Source organism: Lepidochelys kempii, chromosome 1 (assembly GCF_965140265.1).
Source record: "Lepidochelys kempii isolate rLepKem1 chromosome 1, rLepKem1.hap2, whole genome shotgun sequence".
Lineage (NCBI taxonomy): Eukaryota > Metazoa > Chordata > Testudines > Cheloniidae > Lepidochelys > Lepidochelys kempii.
In genome coordinates this window covers 324,013,579-324,031,983 of record NC_133256.1, presented here as the reverse complement: position 1 = coordinate 324,031,983, position 18,405 = coordinate 324,013,579, and the positions used below count along the sequence as shown (strand labels likewise).

The 18,405-nt window shown below is 41.9% G+C and overlaps 1 protein-coding gene and 1 long non-coding RNA gene across 3 annotated transcripts in view; one reads left to right on the top strand and one right to left on the bottom strand.

Moving 5' to 3' along the window:
* PIK3CG (phosphatidylinositol-4,5-bisphosphate 3-kinase catalytic subunit gamma) overlaps window positions 1–9,996 on the top strand; it is a 53,425-nt gene extending 43,429 nt beyond the window's left edge. For both annotated transcript variants that reach the window (XM_073328471.1, XM_073328472.1), the window contains exons 8-11: window positions 1,148–1,278; window positions 2,565–2,676; window positions 3,707–3,864; window positions 7,236–9,996. In XM_073328471.1, coding sequence (XP_073184572.1) covers window positions 1,148–1,278; window positions 2,565–2,676; window positions 3,707–3,864; window positions 7,236–7,517 — 683 coding nt within the window. In that variant the 3' untranslated portion in view covers window positions 7,518–9,996. The remainder of the gene's footprint in view (window positions 1–1,147; window positions 1,279–2,564; window positions 2,677–3,706; window positions 3,865–7,235) is intronic.
* Window positions 1–18,405, bottom strand: part of LOC140905338 (uncharacterized) — a 45,758-nt gene that overhangs the window by 8,856 nt on the left and 18,497 nt on the right. Inside the window, exon 2 of the long non-coding RNA XR_012156828.1 lies at window positions 11,646–11,808. This is a non-coding gene — a long non-coding RNA (uncharacterized lncRNA). The remainder of the gene's footprint in view (window positions 1–11,645; window positions 11,809–18,405) is intronic.

The following is an 18,405-nucleotide window of genomic DNA, read 5'->3' as shown; positions in this document are numbered from 1 at the left end:
ATAAATATAATTTTCTTCTTACTATGTGTTCCATTTTATGCATCCGATGAAGTGGGCTGTAGCCCACGAAAGCTTATGCTCCAATAAATTTGTTAGTCTACAGAGTGTAGAAAGTACCTGTTTAGCAACACAGATTACCAGAAGCACATCAACCCGGTGCTTTCCTCTCTGCACTGCCTCCCTGTGAAACAGAGTCAAATTCAAGTGCGTTTTCCCAGTAATCAACATGCTCAATAGGATTGGCCCTAGCAACCTAAGAGATCACCCCTCCCTCTGACTGGCCTCCCAGGATAGCTGTGTTCCACTGGAACCACAAAAGAGTTGACCAACAGAGGGAGGCTTTTGTGCACAGGAGAGATATCCGTCTTAATAGCTGGACCAAGTGACTGGAATTCACTTCCATGTGAGATAAGAGTGGCTGTGAACATCACCATGTGCAAAGCAAAATGTAAAATTCATTATACTTTAACTTCACTGTATCATAATAATTGTTACTTTAAAAAAAAACTACACACATGCTCAGAATTAAATAGTTATTTCCTCCCAGTAGGAGGATTTGGCAGAGAGTATGGGGGGAGGAAGAGATTACTATGTTGTCTTTCTCTTATTTGTGAGGCCCTCAGAGACTATGGTAACAAGTTCAGGCTAAGAACCGAGACAGATAGAAATGTGTACTCAGGCAGAGCATGCAGGATGCTGAGCACAGGAGTGTTCCCCATGCTGCCAGAAACTTGAGGCAGTGCAGGGAGCACAGCACAAAAGAACTGGAGCCATCAGGAATCTCTCCCAGGGATCGGAAAGGGAAAGAGAAAAGAAAACTATCCCGATATTCCTTCCTAGTATCTATGTGTAAGAGCAGGGGAGAGGGGAGATAGTGTGTGAAATAGTAGCACAGAACCACAAAGCCATGGATGATACCCTGATATTACATTTGCAATATTTGTACTGTAGTGTTGCTTTGAGATAAAATGACTGAGTTGTGACAATGCAACCTCCTAATGTAAAATATCTCAACAGAATATAAGACCTTCAATCTGTGACTTTTTGTGGTTCTATGAAATAATATGCAGACAGCATTGGTTTTATATTTATAATAACTAAAATGTTTTAGAAAATAAAATTTTTATTTCCTCCTTGTCTTTTGTAGGAATGATTGAAATTGTGAAAGATGCTACAACAATTGCCAAAATTCAGCAAAGTACAGTTGGCAACACAGGTGCATTTAAGGATGAAATACTAAATCAGTGGCTGAAAGACAGATGTGTGATTGAAGAAAAGGTAAATTCTTGCACTTTGAATTGGATTATCAAAAGCACCTAAGTGACTTAGGTGCACAAGTCCCATTGAAAGTCCCAAAAGTGTTCTGTAACACACACACTGCATCCTCTGTGTAAATTATTCTGTTTTGTTGTTGTTTTAAATTGGTTCACAGGTTTCATTAACGTAGTTTGTTTTTCCTTTAAAAATAAATGTTACTGCGTGTTGTAGCAGAACAAGTACTAGGGTGCGTATGATGGGGTGTCATGTAACAGGGCAAAACAAAAGCTAACAGTCATAGTCCTGAGTAACAAGGTGCTTTTTTATCCCTTTTGTGGATGGTATTTGGAAGTGATGCATGGCGAGCTGATTAAAGCAAGCACTGTTAGGAAGATGGTAAAAGCCAGCATGGTTAGGGTTAAGCATGGGACTGGGAGCTGACACTGGCTTTCACACTGATTTGCTGTGTGGCTTTGGGCAAATCATTAATCTTCTGCACGTGTTTTTCCTCTGTAAAATTGGGACAACAATATAAATGTAGCTCACAGGTGTGTTGTGGTAATTAATAAGGGCCTGATCCTGCAAGGTGCTGAGTGCACTGTAGGATCCTGCTCTTAATGTCTATATAGAGATTTGAAGGTGAAGTGTTCTATATAAGCCAGTGATTCTCAGCCTACGGGCCACATGCAGCCCAATTAGCACACAGCTGCAGCCCAGCTGTATGGTGAAGGTCCCCTGGCTGTGTGGTGGGGTCTGGGTTCCTGGCTGCCCTGCCCAGCCCAGCGAGAATCTGGGGTCTGGGGCTGCCAGCCAGCCCCACAGGGTACGGGCTCTGGGGCTGCTGCCCAGTCCCACCTAGCAGGAGTTTGGGTACAGGGATGCCACCCGGCCCCACAGGCTCCAGGGTCGGGGTCGCCAGCCCCGCACAGTGGAGATCCAGGGTCAGAGCTGCTGCCCAGCCCTACACAACAGAGATCTGGTCCAGGCTGCCGCCAGGCCCCATGCAACAGGGGTCTGGGGTCCAGGGTCGGGGCTGCTACCCAGCCCCGCATGGCGGGGTCCAGAGTTCCCGCCCCCCGGTTTCCCACCCAGGACTCTGCTCCTGGCCCCATCTGTGGAGGGGAATCTGGGTGGGAGGCGCTGGGCATAAGGGTCTGTGGGGAGGTTTGCGGGGTCCACTGTGGTTCTCAATCTGCGGCCCAGGTACCACATTGTGGGCCGCATATGTGGTCTACAATGATAAATTGTTTGAGAAACACTGATATAAGCAATAGAATATTCTTACTTTTATTCTTGCTATTAATTAGTTTCAGGCAGCAGTGGAAAGATTTGTTTATTCTTGTTCTGGTTACTGTGTGGCAACCTTTGTACTTGGAATAGGAGACAGACACAATGACAACATTATGATTACAGAATCAGGTGAGGTTTTTTATGAATGACATACTTAAAATAGGGACTGGGTATGCTTTATTAGCTGTGTGTTTTAACAGATATTTAATTGATTTTTACATCTTACTCATTATTCATCATATCTGTGTACCTTTTATTTATTAACATTAGTATTTAAACTGAATCACTGATATGTAAGACGGCACTGACTAGAAGTTAGGGTGGAAATGTTTAATCATGTAACATAAATAGGTTTGGTAACATTTTTATTGAAGTGCATGGATACTGGTGTAGCTTTATGGACATTTATTTCAGCTGTTTTTCCTGTGTATTTTTTTTAATGTGTGTAAAACCCAAATTCCAAAAAAGTAAAACAAAATCAACAACTTTAGCACCCTAATTCTACCATCAGAAACATGGATGCAACTCTGGTTGAGTTTAATGGGCAGAATTGGGCTGTTAGTGAAATGACTTGGTTTCCAATGAACTCATATATACCTTTATGAAAAGATCCTGCAGAATTAATGAATACAGAATATAGTGTATCTTTGTTACAGATATCTATATTGTGGTTAAAAAATAACTACAGAAAGGGTTGTATTATGTATTAAATCCTAAAGGAGTCATTTCTGTGGAACTGCATTGGTTTCATCTCTATTGTATTTTATGAGGGCTTTTCCACAAGGGTATATGGTGATATGGATTTAAGGCACAAGTTTTCATGGTACAACTTATTTTATCATGTGACTTGTGATGTATATGTTATAAGGTCCCAATAGTAACAATGCCACTAACAGAAATGGATAAAGATATAGCAGTTCTGCCTGCTTATTAAGGGATGCAAAAAATAAATCTGAACAATAAATATTTTGCTCAGAGGATATGATGATGTATAAAAAGGAGAACAGATAGTCTGTTCTAGTAAACCAGAGTTATATTTAGTAAACTAATATAAGATAAACCATTAAAAGGTTGCTATCCATAGTATTATGGATGCCAGTGGAAATATTTGTCTGCTACTTATTTATCAGCCTAATCTTGAATTCACTTTCTTATAAAGGTAATCTCTTTCATATTGACTTTGGCCATATTCTTGGGAATTACAAAAGCTTCCTTGGAATTAATAAGGAAAGAGTCCCTTTTGTGTTGACACCAGATTTTCTTTTTGTCATGGGAACTTCTGGAAAGAAGACAAGTCTGCATTTCAGTAAATTTCAGGTAAGGAGTCAATCTTCTGATATAAATAAGTTAAACAGTGTTTTATTTTTTGAGACTAACATTTGGTGCCTTAGTCTTCAAAATTTAAGACTTCCCTGTTAATAAAATGTACTGAACCAAAATCAAATTCTGGGCTATTTTAGGCCCAACTAAGTTCTCAAATTACCTATATGATTATGGGAACTAGAATTCAAAAGGCACATACAGAGCTGCATGGGACAGCATTACCCTGCAATGGAAATGAATGGGAAGACCTGTTACTCTATTTCATGTTTTGAATGGGATCACCCAGTATTACCTACCAGGATACAGTCCAGACTAATGAGCAGCTGTGTCAGCCCTGCCCTGCAACCTGGGGTGCTTTACAATGCCTTGCTGAAGTAGCTCCCACTTGGGCCACTCACAAACAGCCTTCTTGCATGCAAACCACACCCTGAGTGTCTGTGTGTAACTGCAGCCTGCCAACCATTCTGGGTTACACTGTGGCTCTCCCCAGCCTTGGTTATACTGCTAGGTGACCACACCACATCCCCTTTCCCACCAGAAATGTATGCCCTGTATTGCTCAGCCTTTTCCTGGAGAGTACAAAGTATTTTAACTCTGTTACTCTTTAAAGGGAATGATATGGCGTCTTATTATCTCAGATAATTATTCAGGCACTTAAATTTAAACACATTGGATTAGATGATACAATAAAACATGTTTATTAACTACAAAGAGGAAGATTTTAAGTGGGTACAAGTAATGAGACATAAAAGTCAGAAAAATAGCTATTTCTGTTTGGGCAGGGCTGTGGGGTTTGGAACATGTGTTAAGAACATCATACAGGGCAATCTTATAACTTTACATATAATGTTGCCACACATATTTTATCAGGACGATACTGACCAACAAATTACAAGATTTCAGATGACACCTTACAAGACATGCCTTGGACAAAATTATTACAATAGTGTTTAGGATATGAATACAGGGGTGTATTCTGTTAGACCCAGTTAATAGAATCATTTTCACTAGACCATTTATATTTATTATTAAGTTTTGATATATATAAAATTAGAGAAGACTAATGGAATTTGCTAGAGTCAGCCATAGTGTGAGCAGGTGCTGTGCATACTTCTAACTGCTATGCCAGGGAAGCTCACTCCTGATCTGCATGCCTATTTCAGTCCTGGAATTCTGTTTCTGAATAGAAATTTCCAGTTGTCCTGAACTGTGGCAGGTTTTGTAGTGTTTTTTTTTTTCATATGTCCTAAGTGTAGGATAGTGTTTCCTTCCCTGGAGTGCTACCACTTTAACAACGAGGCCTTCTAAAATGGCTAAGCACATGACTTTGTAGTGTTATATAGGACCTGCAGAAGAAACCAATTTAGTAGGCTTAAGAAAGATAACAAGATAATGGCTTCCAGTGCTGCTGCTCTGAGATATTTAAAGTGGGCATTTTTTTCGGGTAAAATCTTCTATATTTGAACCTATATGTGTTGTTCCATCTTTAAATAAGCTTTTCTGAAATGAAATTTCCATTTCTAAACACAAGGCAGCTGCCATTTTCCAACCTGTGCCTCTAAAAGTAAGTGAGTACCCGCTGCTGGTTTTGAGCCTTTATTTTGAATCAAAAGCAATTCTAGCATCATCTTAGTGTGAAAGGATTTCATTGCTCTTGCAGTGCAGAATTCCAAGTGACCTGCAGATCCACCATATTTGTAAGGTGATAGAACATTTAAAAGTCAAACTATTGCAAAGTCTTTTATAAAGCTAGGCTGTTGGAAGGTAGGAGAGTTGAACCCCCCTTCAAAGGAGGATTTGAACCGAACATAGCTGTGAACCAGAGCAGAAGTGCTGTTGCAGACGCTGTGTAAGCCATGCATGAATGTGGGGTTCAAATGCGAGTGTGAATTGGTAGGTGGTGATCAGTCTGGAAGCAGTGAGTAGATAGACAGCAAGAAAATATACCTTAAGGGAACTGTGGGAAGACATGGTAGCTACACTGTACTGCCATTCCCCAGTGTTGATGCACTGAACCAGTGTAAACTGGGACATGGGACAGTATGACTTTCCCCAGGGTCTGGGAAGCTACACTACTGCAAAAATCTCTAATGTAGACAAAGCTGAATTCTGGTGTGGGCCTTAAATCACAATCTTTCCCCCAAAATCTAAATTGCAGTCCTCTAAATTATACGGACATTGTTGCATGTAAGATGGGCAGTCTAATTTCCACTTTTGCCAATAACCAGATAAAAAGTAGTTAAACGGTTCATATTTCACATTGGTAGATGTGCTACCAATCTACCAATGTGATATATGCCATCATGTGCCAGCAATGCCCCTCTGCCATGTACATTGGCCAAACCAGACGGTCTCTACGCAAAAGAATAAATGGACAGAAATCTGACATCAAGAATTATAACATTCAAAAACCAGTAGGAGAACACTTCAGTCTCCCTGGACACTCAATAACAGACTTAAAAGTGACAATTCTTCAACAAAAAACCTTCAAAAACAGACTCCAACGAGAAACTACAGAACTGGAATTAATTTGCAAACTGGAAACCATCAAATTAGGCCTGAATAAAGACTGGGAGTGGATGGGTCACTACAAAACCTAATTTCCCCCTGCTGATACACCTTTTTGTCAACTGTTTGAAATGGGCCACCTTGATTACGTTTAACTCATTAGCACTACAAAAGTGATTTTTTCCTCCCTTCTTGTCAACTGTTGAGAACAGCCCACTTCCACCTTAATTGAACTGGCTCGTTAGCACTTACCCCCCCACTTGATAAGGCAACTCCAATCTTTTCATATGATGTGTATTTATACCTCTCTACTGTATTTTCCACTTCATGCAGCTGATGAAGTGGGTTTTAATCCACGAAAGCTTATGCCCAAATAAATTTGTTAGTCTCTAAGGTGCTACGAGGACTCCTTGTTGTTATTACAAAGTGAGTTGGTTTGGATTCTCCTATGATAAATGGAAATGCTACTGATTGTAAAGAAAGATGGTAAATTAATGAGGTTTCTTTCATTGTTATAGGCAATTATTACATATTAGGAAAATTAAACTTAAATCCTCTTTTTCACTAAAAAGCTTATGTTTGATTAATTTATGTAATGCTGTTACAAAAAGCCCTTTAGTTTTTTCAACAAAACATGGACGCATGCCTCAATAGCTACCAAGCATCGAGAGCAATGGATGGGGAAGTTAGCTTAATGTTTCTGTTAAAATGAATAGTAGGGAAATTAAGTGTTAGCAAATTAACATGGTAGATTAGTATTGTGTAATTGAAATTTAAGCAAGTTCCTAAATGAGCTTCCTAAAACCTTCTGTTTCAGTCTGCTCAGTCAGTTAACAAAACTTTCTTCCCTTGTGTAGGACATTTGTGTGAAGGCTTATCTATCTCTTCGACATCACACAAACCTGCTGATCATTCTGTTTTCCATGATGCTAATGACTGGAATGCCCCAATTAACCAGCAAAGAAGATATTGAATATATCCGGGATGCTCTAACTGTAGGTAAAAACGAGGAAGATGCTAAAAAGCATTTCCTGGATCAGATTGAGGTTTGCAGAGATAAAGGCTGGACTGTGCAGTTTAACTGGTTTCTACATCTTGTGCTTGGAATCAAACAAGGAGTAGAAAAGCATTCTGCCTAATGTTTCTGTAAAATAACTATGGATATAACTAGAACATTAACAAGTTTGGGTGTTTATTTACAGCTTACTAGTAATTGAACCGTCAAAGTTGCCTTTTAATTTGCTAACAGTTTAAATAGGACTTCTAAAAATGGCAAACCGCTTTGCCCTGAACTTCAAGAACATCAATCTGTTTCTTACAGAAACAGATTTTCTGGAGTTGCTGACATTGCAAATACTGTTTTTTATTTGTTAGTAGCTTTGCTGATGTGGCCTACAATTTTCCCATTTGTCTTCACTGTAGCTTCAGAAAAAGACAAAGCAGGGAGTGGAGCATGATGATAGCCTGGGAACTGAAACATGGGTGCCCTGTGACTTTCCCCTAAATTATGCATGTTTGTCAGGCCCTTCAAGAGAAGGAGGATTTTTATTTATTCATTTTAAATAATCTGATTGTAAGTTCTCCTACAGGACGTATACTTCTTCAGGAGGGCTTTATTACCAAGTGTTCTTCACCCTCATTCTTCTCCTTCATCCTTTCCTTAACTCCTTGTTCCTCCTTGACCAGGCCTGAAAGAGAGTCTAAGTTTAAAAATTAGATCAACCTAGCTATGTTGCTCAGGGTTGTGAACAATTTCATGCTCACCACCAGTGTAACCACAGCTAGGTCGACGGAAGAATTTTTCCATTGGCCTATACACCACCTCTGAGAGATGGATTAACTACATTGGTGGAAAAAACAGTTGGTGGTTTAAAAAAAAAGAAAAAGGCTCAAGACCCATTTATAAATGTTTATGGCTTGTCATGACCCACTAAATAGTCTGGGGGTAGAGGCCCTGGGATGGTTTCAGTCAGATCCTGTCTCTTGGGGGGTTGGGTCCTGCCTGGCACTCACCCCACAGTGGCGGCTCCTGCAGCTCTTGTGCTGTAGGGCTAGCTGTGCTTGGCTCTCGGCTCTGGGTGTTGCAACCTGCAAGGTTGCAGCACCGCTCAGGTGTGGCCCTGCCTGGATTAAATTTGTGTGAATGGAGTTATGACTTGGCTCATTGGGTTGCAGTGTCACTCACTCAAGTTTGGCTTACCTGGACTCCTGTCCTGTTGATAGCTGGGCCAAACCTGAGTGGTGCTGGGACCCTACAGGTTGTAGAGCTAGGAGGAGGGAGTGAGCCCAGCCAGCCCCGTGGGACTAGAGCCACAGGAGCTGCCACAAAACCTTTTGAAACATTCTGGTGACCCAGTTTTGTGTCCTAACCCAAAGGTTGAGAAACTGTGGTCTAGGGAGAACCTTACATTACCATTGGTGTAGCTTCCTGAACCATAAAACCAAAGGCCTAATTGGCCCTTCCACAGAAGTGCCCACAGACCATCTCCTTTACCTTAAAGTTCCTGGGTTTGCTCCGATAATTTTCTTTTAAGTTTAAGAGTTTCAATTGTCATTTTTAAGTTCCTTTTTTAAATGAACATCCAATATATTATGTTGAATCTTGATGCTTATATAGTTTTCTTGTGAAATTACTGGAATTCTGTCTATACATTAAAAGCTTTATAAAAGTAACTTCCTTGTTCCTTAAAAGAATCTTCTCTAAGAACAATTGACATTTTGCCAAATGTTTAAGAAGCCCAAAGGTTATTTATTCTTCAGTGACATATTTTCAAGTTATACCAATCAGGAACGAAATGTAATCTTTGAAATTGTGTATATTTTGCTATTTATAGTGTTTGTTTTATTTTTAAAGTTCTTTTAAAATAATTGACTATTGAGAAGCTATTTATGAAAGGAATTGTTTATTTTTAATTTAAGTATAAACTAAATCTAAAGACAAGGAAATACTGGGGGCAAATATTAGGTGTATATTTTTAACTATTTCTCTAATAGCATATCTGAAAATAATTAATTGATCCTATTAATATAAGAAAAAGCAAAACACAATTTATAGCATGAATTTTGCTTCCGACTTAAATTATTAAAATACTCTCCCTGCTGATTAATTGATTTTACCAAAGAGAGAAGACAGCTTACAGTGTGGCCTATTCGCACTTGTGCCTATGTAGTTGCTTCTTTCATTACATATTGACATGGGTTCTACGTTAAACTCAGATGATCAACTAGATTTGCTAATTTCTGTTGTTGTTTGTATCTATCATTTCACACTGTTGCTTAGATTTTAACAAGAACTACTGAGTGTGCTCTTAAAAGATTTGGAATAAATGTACTGTAGTTGGTATCTCAATTATGAGAGATATAGCGAATTTTTAGTTTTTAAATTGAGGTGCTTAATTGGTTGCTCTCCACAAAGGTATTTTTGATGTATACGGTAAATTCTGATGAGGAGGTCCAAAATGCTTACATGTTGTTATGAAATCATTTTCCATTCTGACACATAATGACCCTGTGCAAAATGGTTTTAAAAGCATGCTGAGGTGTAATGTATGATTAGTATTGTGTCTGTAACATGATATTCTTGGTTTTGTGCTCTATAGTCCTGAAATGAATTCTCTCTTATTTGATGATAAATCATGAAATAAAAGGATTTCTTTTTCAAAAATAAATAGTCTTCTGTTTCTCCAATAATTTAAAAAAACATGTATGGAACTTCTTGAAGAAATGCTCTTCAGAGCCCAGCTTTGAGGACATTTTTATTCTTAAGTCTAAAACTCCACAAACAGCCCTCCCCACCCTCCTAATTCTAGGGACTTTGTCAATATGAAACAAAAGAGAAGACTCCAGTTTCATGATTATCCACCCTGAGGGCAAACCTCCATTTTCTAATGGGATTTTATAAACCTTGGTTCTGTTGTTTAAAGAAAACTTGATTTAAATTGTGCTATGATTTTAAATTAAATTGTCTGCTGTTAATATTAGAACACTTGAGTCAGCAATATCTGAAACAATGGTCGCAATTTTGCCAGGTAATGCCATTCATAAGCAAACTTGTTCATGTAAATAAAGATCTAACAGCAATCTAACCCTGGGAGAGAAGTTTACAATCTACTACTAAGTTTAAAGCATGTATCAGCAGTTTATTTTGTGCTACAAGCTGACAAAAACCTTATCAATTAAAGCACTATATAGCATGAAAATAGGATTTGAGGCTAGAATTTAGTAAAAAGTTATCTGAAACCTTACAAAATCTGTTTAGGTTATCCAGAGATTGATAATACAGGAACACAGATCTTTGGTATACACAGACTTTTATGGGGGAGGTGGGAAGGCAGGGAGGGGAGCAGGGACCATTATAGCAGGAATTAAGGGAGAGACAAGAGAGAACACAGGGGAAAATCAAATCAGTATCTGAGATGTTTGTATACTGATGTGAGAAGTATGGGGAATAAGCAGGAAGAACTTGAAATGCTAGTTAACAAACACAACTATGACATAGTTGTCATCACAGAGACTTGGTGGGATAATACACATGACTGGAATATTGGTATAGAAGGGCACAGCTTGCTCAGGAGGGACAGGCAAGAAAGAAAGGGAGAAGGTGTTGCTTAAAAATTAAAAATGTGTACACTTGTACTGAGGTTGAGATAGAAATAGGAGACAGACTTGTTGAAAGTCTCTGGTAAGGATAAAAGGGGTTAAATACATGTCATGGTAGGGGTCTGCTACAGCCCACTTCACCAGGAAGAAGAGGTAGATGCGGCTTTTTTTAAACAACTAACAAAATCATTCAAAGCATGGGACTTGGAAGTGATGGGGGACTTCAAGTACCCAGACTCCTGTTGAAAAATAATACAGCAGGGCACAGATTATCCAACAAGTTCTTGGAATGTATTGGAGACAACTTTTTATTTCAGAGGTGGAGAAAGCTACTAGGGGAGAGGCTGTTCTAGATTTGATTTTCACAAATAGGGAGGAACTGGATGAGAATTTGAAAGTGGAAGGCAGCTTAGGTGAAAGTGATCATGAAATACATTCTAATGCATTAGAAGCAAGAGGAAAACCAAGGACAGGATAGGCCCCTTACTCAATGACAGAGAAAAAACAAAAACAGAAAATGTGGAAATGGCAGAAGTGCTAAATGACTTTTTTGTTTGTGTTCACCAAAAAGGTTAATAGCGATTAGACATCTAACATAGTGAATGCCAGTGAAAATGAGGTAGTATCAAAGGCTAAAGTAGGAGAAGAACAAGTTAAAAATTACTTACACAAGTTAGATGTCTTAAAGTCACCAGGGTCTGATGAAATACATCCTAGAATGCTCAAGGAGCTGACTGAGGAGATATCTGAGCCATTAGCGATTATCTTCAAAAAGTCATGGAAGATGGGAGAGATTCCAGAGGACTGGAAAAGGGCAAATATAGTGCCAATCTATAAAAAGGGAAATAAGGACAACCCTGGGAATTACAGACCAGTCACCTTAACTTCAGTACCTGAAAACATAATGAAGCAAATAATTTAGCAATCAGTTTGCAGACACCTAGAACATCACGTCCCTGCGGCCCCCCACTTCCTGTAGCTCCCATTGGCTGGGAACAGCGAACCACGGCCACTGGGAGCTGCGGGGGGGCCCGTGCCTCCGGATGGTCAATGTAAACAAAAAGACTTGTGGCCTGCCTTCGGATTACCCTGATGGGGCTGCATGCCAAAGGTTGCCAACCCCTGGTCGAGATAATACTTAGTCCTGTCTTGAGTATAGGGGACTGGACTACATGACTTCTCGAGGTTCCTTCCAGTCCTATGATTTAATCAAAAATATGATATTGACTTTAATGGGACTATCTATATGAGTTACAGGTTGTTAGAGCTAGCCCATTATTTGTAATAAGCATAATATACAGTATCAATATACAATAAACATCTTATACAATGTAGTTAATATATTTCTGTATGGTATGAAGTTGCAGACAATTATTTTCCACATCCTTAAGGACACCATCCCTTCATCCAGACTTAATGGTTCATGGTGGCGGAGGGAATACTCTGTTGGGCTCATTGTGCAGTAATGTCAGGTTTCAGAGTAGCAGCCGTTTTAGTCTATATCCGCAAAAAGAACAGGAGTACTTGTGGTACCTTAGAGTAACAAATTTATTTGAGCATAAGCTTTTGTCCTCCCTCCTCTCATGAACTGAGAACGCTGCCTCCAGAGCACTTGAAGTTTCTACCAGCCTGGGCAATGAGTGACCAGGAATTGAACCCAGATCTCCTCCATACATATAGACCATGACAACTAGCTGGCTAGTTATCTGGCTGGCCTGCTAACCATCTAATTTTTAAATAGTTGTGTATTTGTTTGGTTGATTCTATGTTGCCTGCCAACCTTTAGCTTTCAGTCCCTCCAATTCAGCCATCCAGTTTGGCAAATGTAATTTTCTGTTTAGCCCTGAATGAAGATAAAATATACACTTTTGTCTTCTATGGCTTGAAGCAATTCCAACACGCTCAAAGAGATCCTACCTTCTGTTCCATTCAGGCCTCATTGTTGGACTTCAGAAGAAGATAACACTTGCCACCCTACTTTTGAGTTCTAATTATCTTTTAACATCCTGTTTTATTAATCATCTTAATACATATAATTGCACTTCCATCCAATACTATGGAAGCTGTAGACTGGTAAGATTCACCAACAACCAGATGAAGACCAAAATTGGAAAATAGCAAATTCCCTCCACTGCCAGGAAACTCCAAAGCAACACTATATACATATTGTCATTTGACCAGATTTCACACACATTCCCCTTCTGAGGTTTTAAGCAGAAAAGAGAATTTTTTACATTCTCCCTGATTCTGTACTTACCAGTAACACTACATTATTACCAAAGCCATAATACTTAACACATATACAACACTTTTCATCTTTTGATCTCAAAGCATTATACAAATGTAGTAAGGCATTGATATGACCCCCAGTACTATAGTACCTGAGCACTTGACAATCTTTAATGTATTTCTCTTCCCACCCCCTATGACATAGGAAAGTACTATGATCCGCGTACATTGTGACTGAGGCCACAAAGGACTGAGTGACATTCACACAGGCAACCTATGGCAGAGCATGAAGTTGAACCCAAGTCTCCTGAGTACCCAGGCCAGTGCCTTAACTATTGGGCCACCCTTTGTTTGATAATTTTGACCATTTTACAGATGGAGAAACTGAAGCTCTAAGAGGTTAAGTGGCATTCCCAGTGTCTCACAGCTTGATGGTGTTAGAGCTAAATATGGAACCCAGGTCTCCTGACTTTGGCTGGTAACCTATACACTGGACACATTTAAAGTAGAAAGTACTAAATTCATACACCAGAAAAAAAGCCTGCAGAATGCTACCTGTAAACTTGAACTCAACTGCAGGAAAAGAAAAAGGTAACTATGAAACCTTGCAAGATCTTTTTTCTAATTAATGTATGCTTCAAATGTAGTACAATTCTACCAAGCATCTACAAATATTATGACCATTTCATAAGGGACTATTCAAAAGGAAATGTTAATTATTCACTGATTATCTCCTCTGCAGGGTCTGATACAGGTGCTGCAAAGCTTGGTTGCCTCTAACATCAGAGATTCTTTTGCTCCCCCTGAGATTTTTAAAAGAATTCACTTTAGTGTCTAAGGTCACTTATTTTCTTCTAAGATTTATTGGATTCTGAATTTACATTAGTATAGAATGTAACAGTGGAAATTGGAAGCCATTATTTTAAGGCCCCACATATAAATTCAGCCACTACTTACCATACATTTAGGCTTCAATGGAACTGAACAGGGTGTCAGCAATGAATGTGTTCCCAAGGCTCCATCCTAACAGTTACTAAGTTCAGGGACAGGAAGAGGAGCTGGAAGTGGATATATACCATAATTAAGGCTACAATTTTGTCACAGAGGTCGCAGAAATCATGGAATTTGTGACTTCCAAAGACCTTCGTGATTTCAGCCCCGGCAGCTGGGAGCTGCAGGGTCCTGCCATGTGAGGTACCCCTGGTGCCTGAGGCAGCGGACCCCCAAGCTCCCAGCTGCCATGGGCAGTGGGTACCCTGCTGCTCCTGGCCTCCGTGGGGGACAGGGGAATCCCCACAGCTCCCCACCAGCCACGGTGGCAGGGGGACCGCCACAGCTCCCCAGCTGCCACTGTGGGGCAGAGGAACCCCCTCAGCTCCCTGCCACGGGGTAGGGGGACCCTGGGAGCTCCCTGGCCACCGCTGCAGGGCAGAGGAACTCCAGTAGCTCCCTGCTTGCCACCACCATGGACAGGGGGACCCCAGCAGCTTCCCGCCTTCTGCCACTGTGGGGCAGGAGGACCCCGGCATCTCCTCACCACCACTGCAGGACAGGGGGATCCCGGCAGCTTCCCGCCTGCTGCTGCGGGACAAGAGGACCCTGGCATCTCCACACTGCTGCCGTGGGGCAGGGGGACCCCTGCATCTTCCTGCCTGCAGCTGCCGTGTGGCAGGGCAACCTCAGCCACTCCCTGCCACCACCCCAGGGAAGGGGGACCCGCACAGTTCGCCACTGTGGTGGCGGCAGGAGGATTCCCACAGCTCCCTGCCGCTGGGGAGGGGGCAGGTAGACTCTGGAGCTCTGAGTCCCCATGGGTGATGGGGGCTCCAGAGTTCCCAGCCACTCCCACAGCTGCCCAGTCCCTTCCCAGGTTGTCACGGATATTTTTAGTAAAAGTCAGGGAGAGGTCACGGGTTTCCATGAATTTTTCTTTATTGCTCATGACCTGTCCATGATTTTTACTAAAAATAGCCATGACAAAATCTTAGCCCTAACCATAATTATTTATATAGACCCATATTTGAAAATACAGTGAGGTTGTACTTAGAAGAAGAAAAAGCAGGAGTTTTCACCTGGTTAAAAGCTATATTTTAGCACAATTTCATCTGAAATATAAGAAATAGGAGAGGAAGTTGAGGAGCTCTGCTGATTATGAAGAGAAATAATCACTGATTTAGGGTATTTTTCATGGTAAACCTTAAGAGGTGTGTGCTAAATTTACTGTCCAGTGGACGTATCTTGCAAACCTATACATGAGCAATCCCTTTGACTTTAGATTGTGAATTCTTGGTAAACTGGTTCCTTCACTGGGGTTTCTTGGTGCTACCACAGTATAAATACTAATAGTAATAATCAGGAGAGTAAAGCTGCTTGCATGCTTAGGATATTTGAAGGAAGAAGTTCTTACTCAACACCAGCTGTTACAGAATTGGACAGAGAGAGCCAGCTAATATGTTAAAAACTTTGCTGCAGGCTTATGGAAACAAGGCTTGTGCTACAGAGAAGAAGGCAGTTTGTCTAGGGCTGACACTGGCAGCAAAAAATGCTGCCCAAAGATGAGAACAAACTGAAAATATGAGGGCAGTTCCTATTAGCACCACATTTGCCTGAAGCATACTTGCTGAACTGTTAGAGGAAAGGGGTGTTAACTGATACTAAAAATAAATAAATAGACAAATTGAAATATGTTTTTTTTCTTGTTTCATAGCAAGAAATACCTTAAAGTAGCCCCAGGAGCACTATCTATTTTATCCAGCTTGGTGCCTTGGAAAGAGGAGCTGATGGTGAGGAATTACACAATTGATAGGGAAAACTGGTTCTTTGTGTAAAGCCATCCTAACCCCAGGAAGGAGACCTTAACATTTCAAAGAGATTCAGAGTAGCAGCCCTGTTAGTCTGTATCCGCAAAAAAACCGAGGAGTACTTGTGGCACCTTAGAGACTAACAAATTTATTTGGGCATAAGCTTTCGTGGGCTAAAACCCACTTCATTGGATGCATGCAGTGGAAAATACAGTAGGAAAATATATATACACAGAGAACATGAAAAAATGGGTGTTGCCATACCAACTGTAACAAGACTAATCAATTAAGGTGGGCTGTTATCAGCAGGGGAAAAAAAAACTTTTGTAGTGATAATCAGGATGGCCCATTTCAAACAATTGACAAGAAGGTGTGAGTAACAGTAGGGGGAAAAATAGCATGGGGACATAGTTTTTACTTTGCATAATGACCCATCCACTTCCAGTCTTTATTCAAGCCTAATTTAATGGTGTCTAGTTTGCAAGATAATTCCAATTCTGCAGTTTCTCATTGAAGTCTGTTTTGAAGTTTTTTTAAAAACTGTTTCCCCACGATAACCTTTGTTGGGTGAAATTTTCCTTGTCTCCTGTTTCCCTCTCTCTCTGTCTGAAGACCCACTTTACAACTTAGATGTAAACAAACATTCCTTTGTTTAAGACCTGCTTGACTAGTTCTGCCTAATTGGGGCTATTGGATTTGAACATGTGCCACCAACATCATTCAGGTGGATTCATAACTTTATATATAGTGGTGCTACATACATTATACCATGATATTATTGACCAGGGAGTTATTAGTTTTCAAATGATACCTCACAAGGCCTATTTTTACAGATTATTACAATGGTGAGTGCAGGGAGTTTGGGGAAAGGATCGCCGCTGGCTCTCACTGGCAGCGAGAAGCAGAGTGCCATGGCTGGGAGCTGGAGGAGTAGAGTGGGCTGGGGCCGGACTGCTCTGCTTCCCGCCGCCAGTGAGTGCGGGGAGGTTGGGGAAAGGATCGGCCCCTACACTCACCGGCGGCGGGAAGCAGAGTGACGCGGCCCCAGCCCATTCTGTTTCCCTTGCCCCTGCCCCAGCCATGTCGCTGGGGGTTGGGGGGTAGGGAAAGGTGTTCCCCGCCCCCACTCACGGCAGTGGGAGCTGGCGGAGTAGAGCTGGCTGGGGCCAGGCTGCTACGCTTCCCACCGCAGCTGGTGAGTGCGCAGGGGGGAGGGGGCAAAATCCCTTCCCCCCCAAGCCCTCTCCCCCGAGCAACACAGCTGGGGCCGGGAAGAGAGAAGCGGAGCGGGCTGCTCCCGGCCCCCCACTAATCCCTTGGGCCACTCTGGGCCTGTGGGGCCCCGCAAAAATGCCCCCCCACAGCTCCTGCCTCCCAGACTGGTGGGGGGAGGCCTGGGGCCCCACACAGCCCCCCCGTGGGGCTGCATAGGGCACCCAAATGGCTAGGGACGGCCCTGCTTTCAGCTTCCATAAGAAAGAAAAATAAGTTTCCAGCCCTGCTGGTTGTCGAGATTTTGAAAACCAGACTGTAACCAACAAAGATCTCAGATTGAAGTAATAGCTCATGAGAGCTGTGATGGGGTCTACAGACCCTATCCTGAACCAGGGAAGGAAGCAGAGCAATACTAGGCTAGGAAGGCCCTGCCCCTCAAGAGGTGCAAGGCGTGTTCCCAGTGGAAAAACAGTTTAAAAGGACACTGGTCACTGGTAGGTGAGGAGACAGGGGGAATGATCTGAATGTGGCAGTGGGAAGCCAGGCTGATCCTGAGAAGTGTGCCAGGAGTGGCAACAGCTTTGTGAAGGCTACTCTATCACCAGGGTCTTGGGATTCCCCTCTTCTTTAGGAGCTGAAAGTCCTAAAAGAGATTTACTGACTGAACAGAACACTAAGATACTGAGGACAGTCTGCTAAGCCAGTGACTTCCCCACAAATTGAGGAGCTCCAGTCTGGTAGGAATGGACTTTGGGGGTAGCCCAATAACTGGGCTGAACACTTTGATAAACTCCTCGCACCCTGGGTTGGGGCCTGGTGGAGTTGGTAGGCAGGCCTGGGTCCCCCCTGCCTTGCTCCTTCGTAGTGACTGAAATCTAGGGGGTGATTGAGGCTGCAGTGGAGGGGCCCTCTGGAACAGACTGGCAGAAACTGTAAGGCTGTGAGCTGACCACTAAGCCATCTGGTCATCAGACCTTTCTGCTCCAGAGGTGTAAAGAGGGGTGAAAGTAACTTAAAGGACTTACCGGTACGCTGGAGTCCTGAGCTGGTGGGTGTTCTCAACCGGAAGGGGTGTGTCCGCAACCAGAAGAGGCGGGGCCTTTAAATCACCCCCGGAGCTCCCAGCTGGAGAGGTGGCTGGGAGCCCCGGGGCTCAGGGGTGATTTAAAGGGCCCGGGGCTCC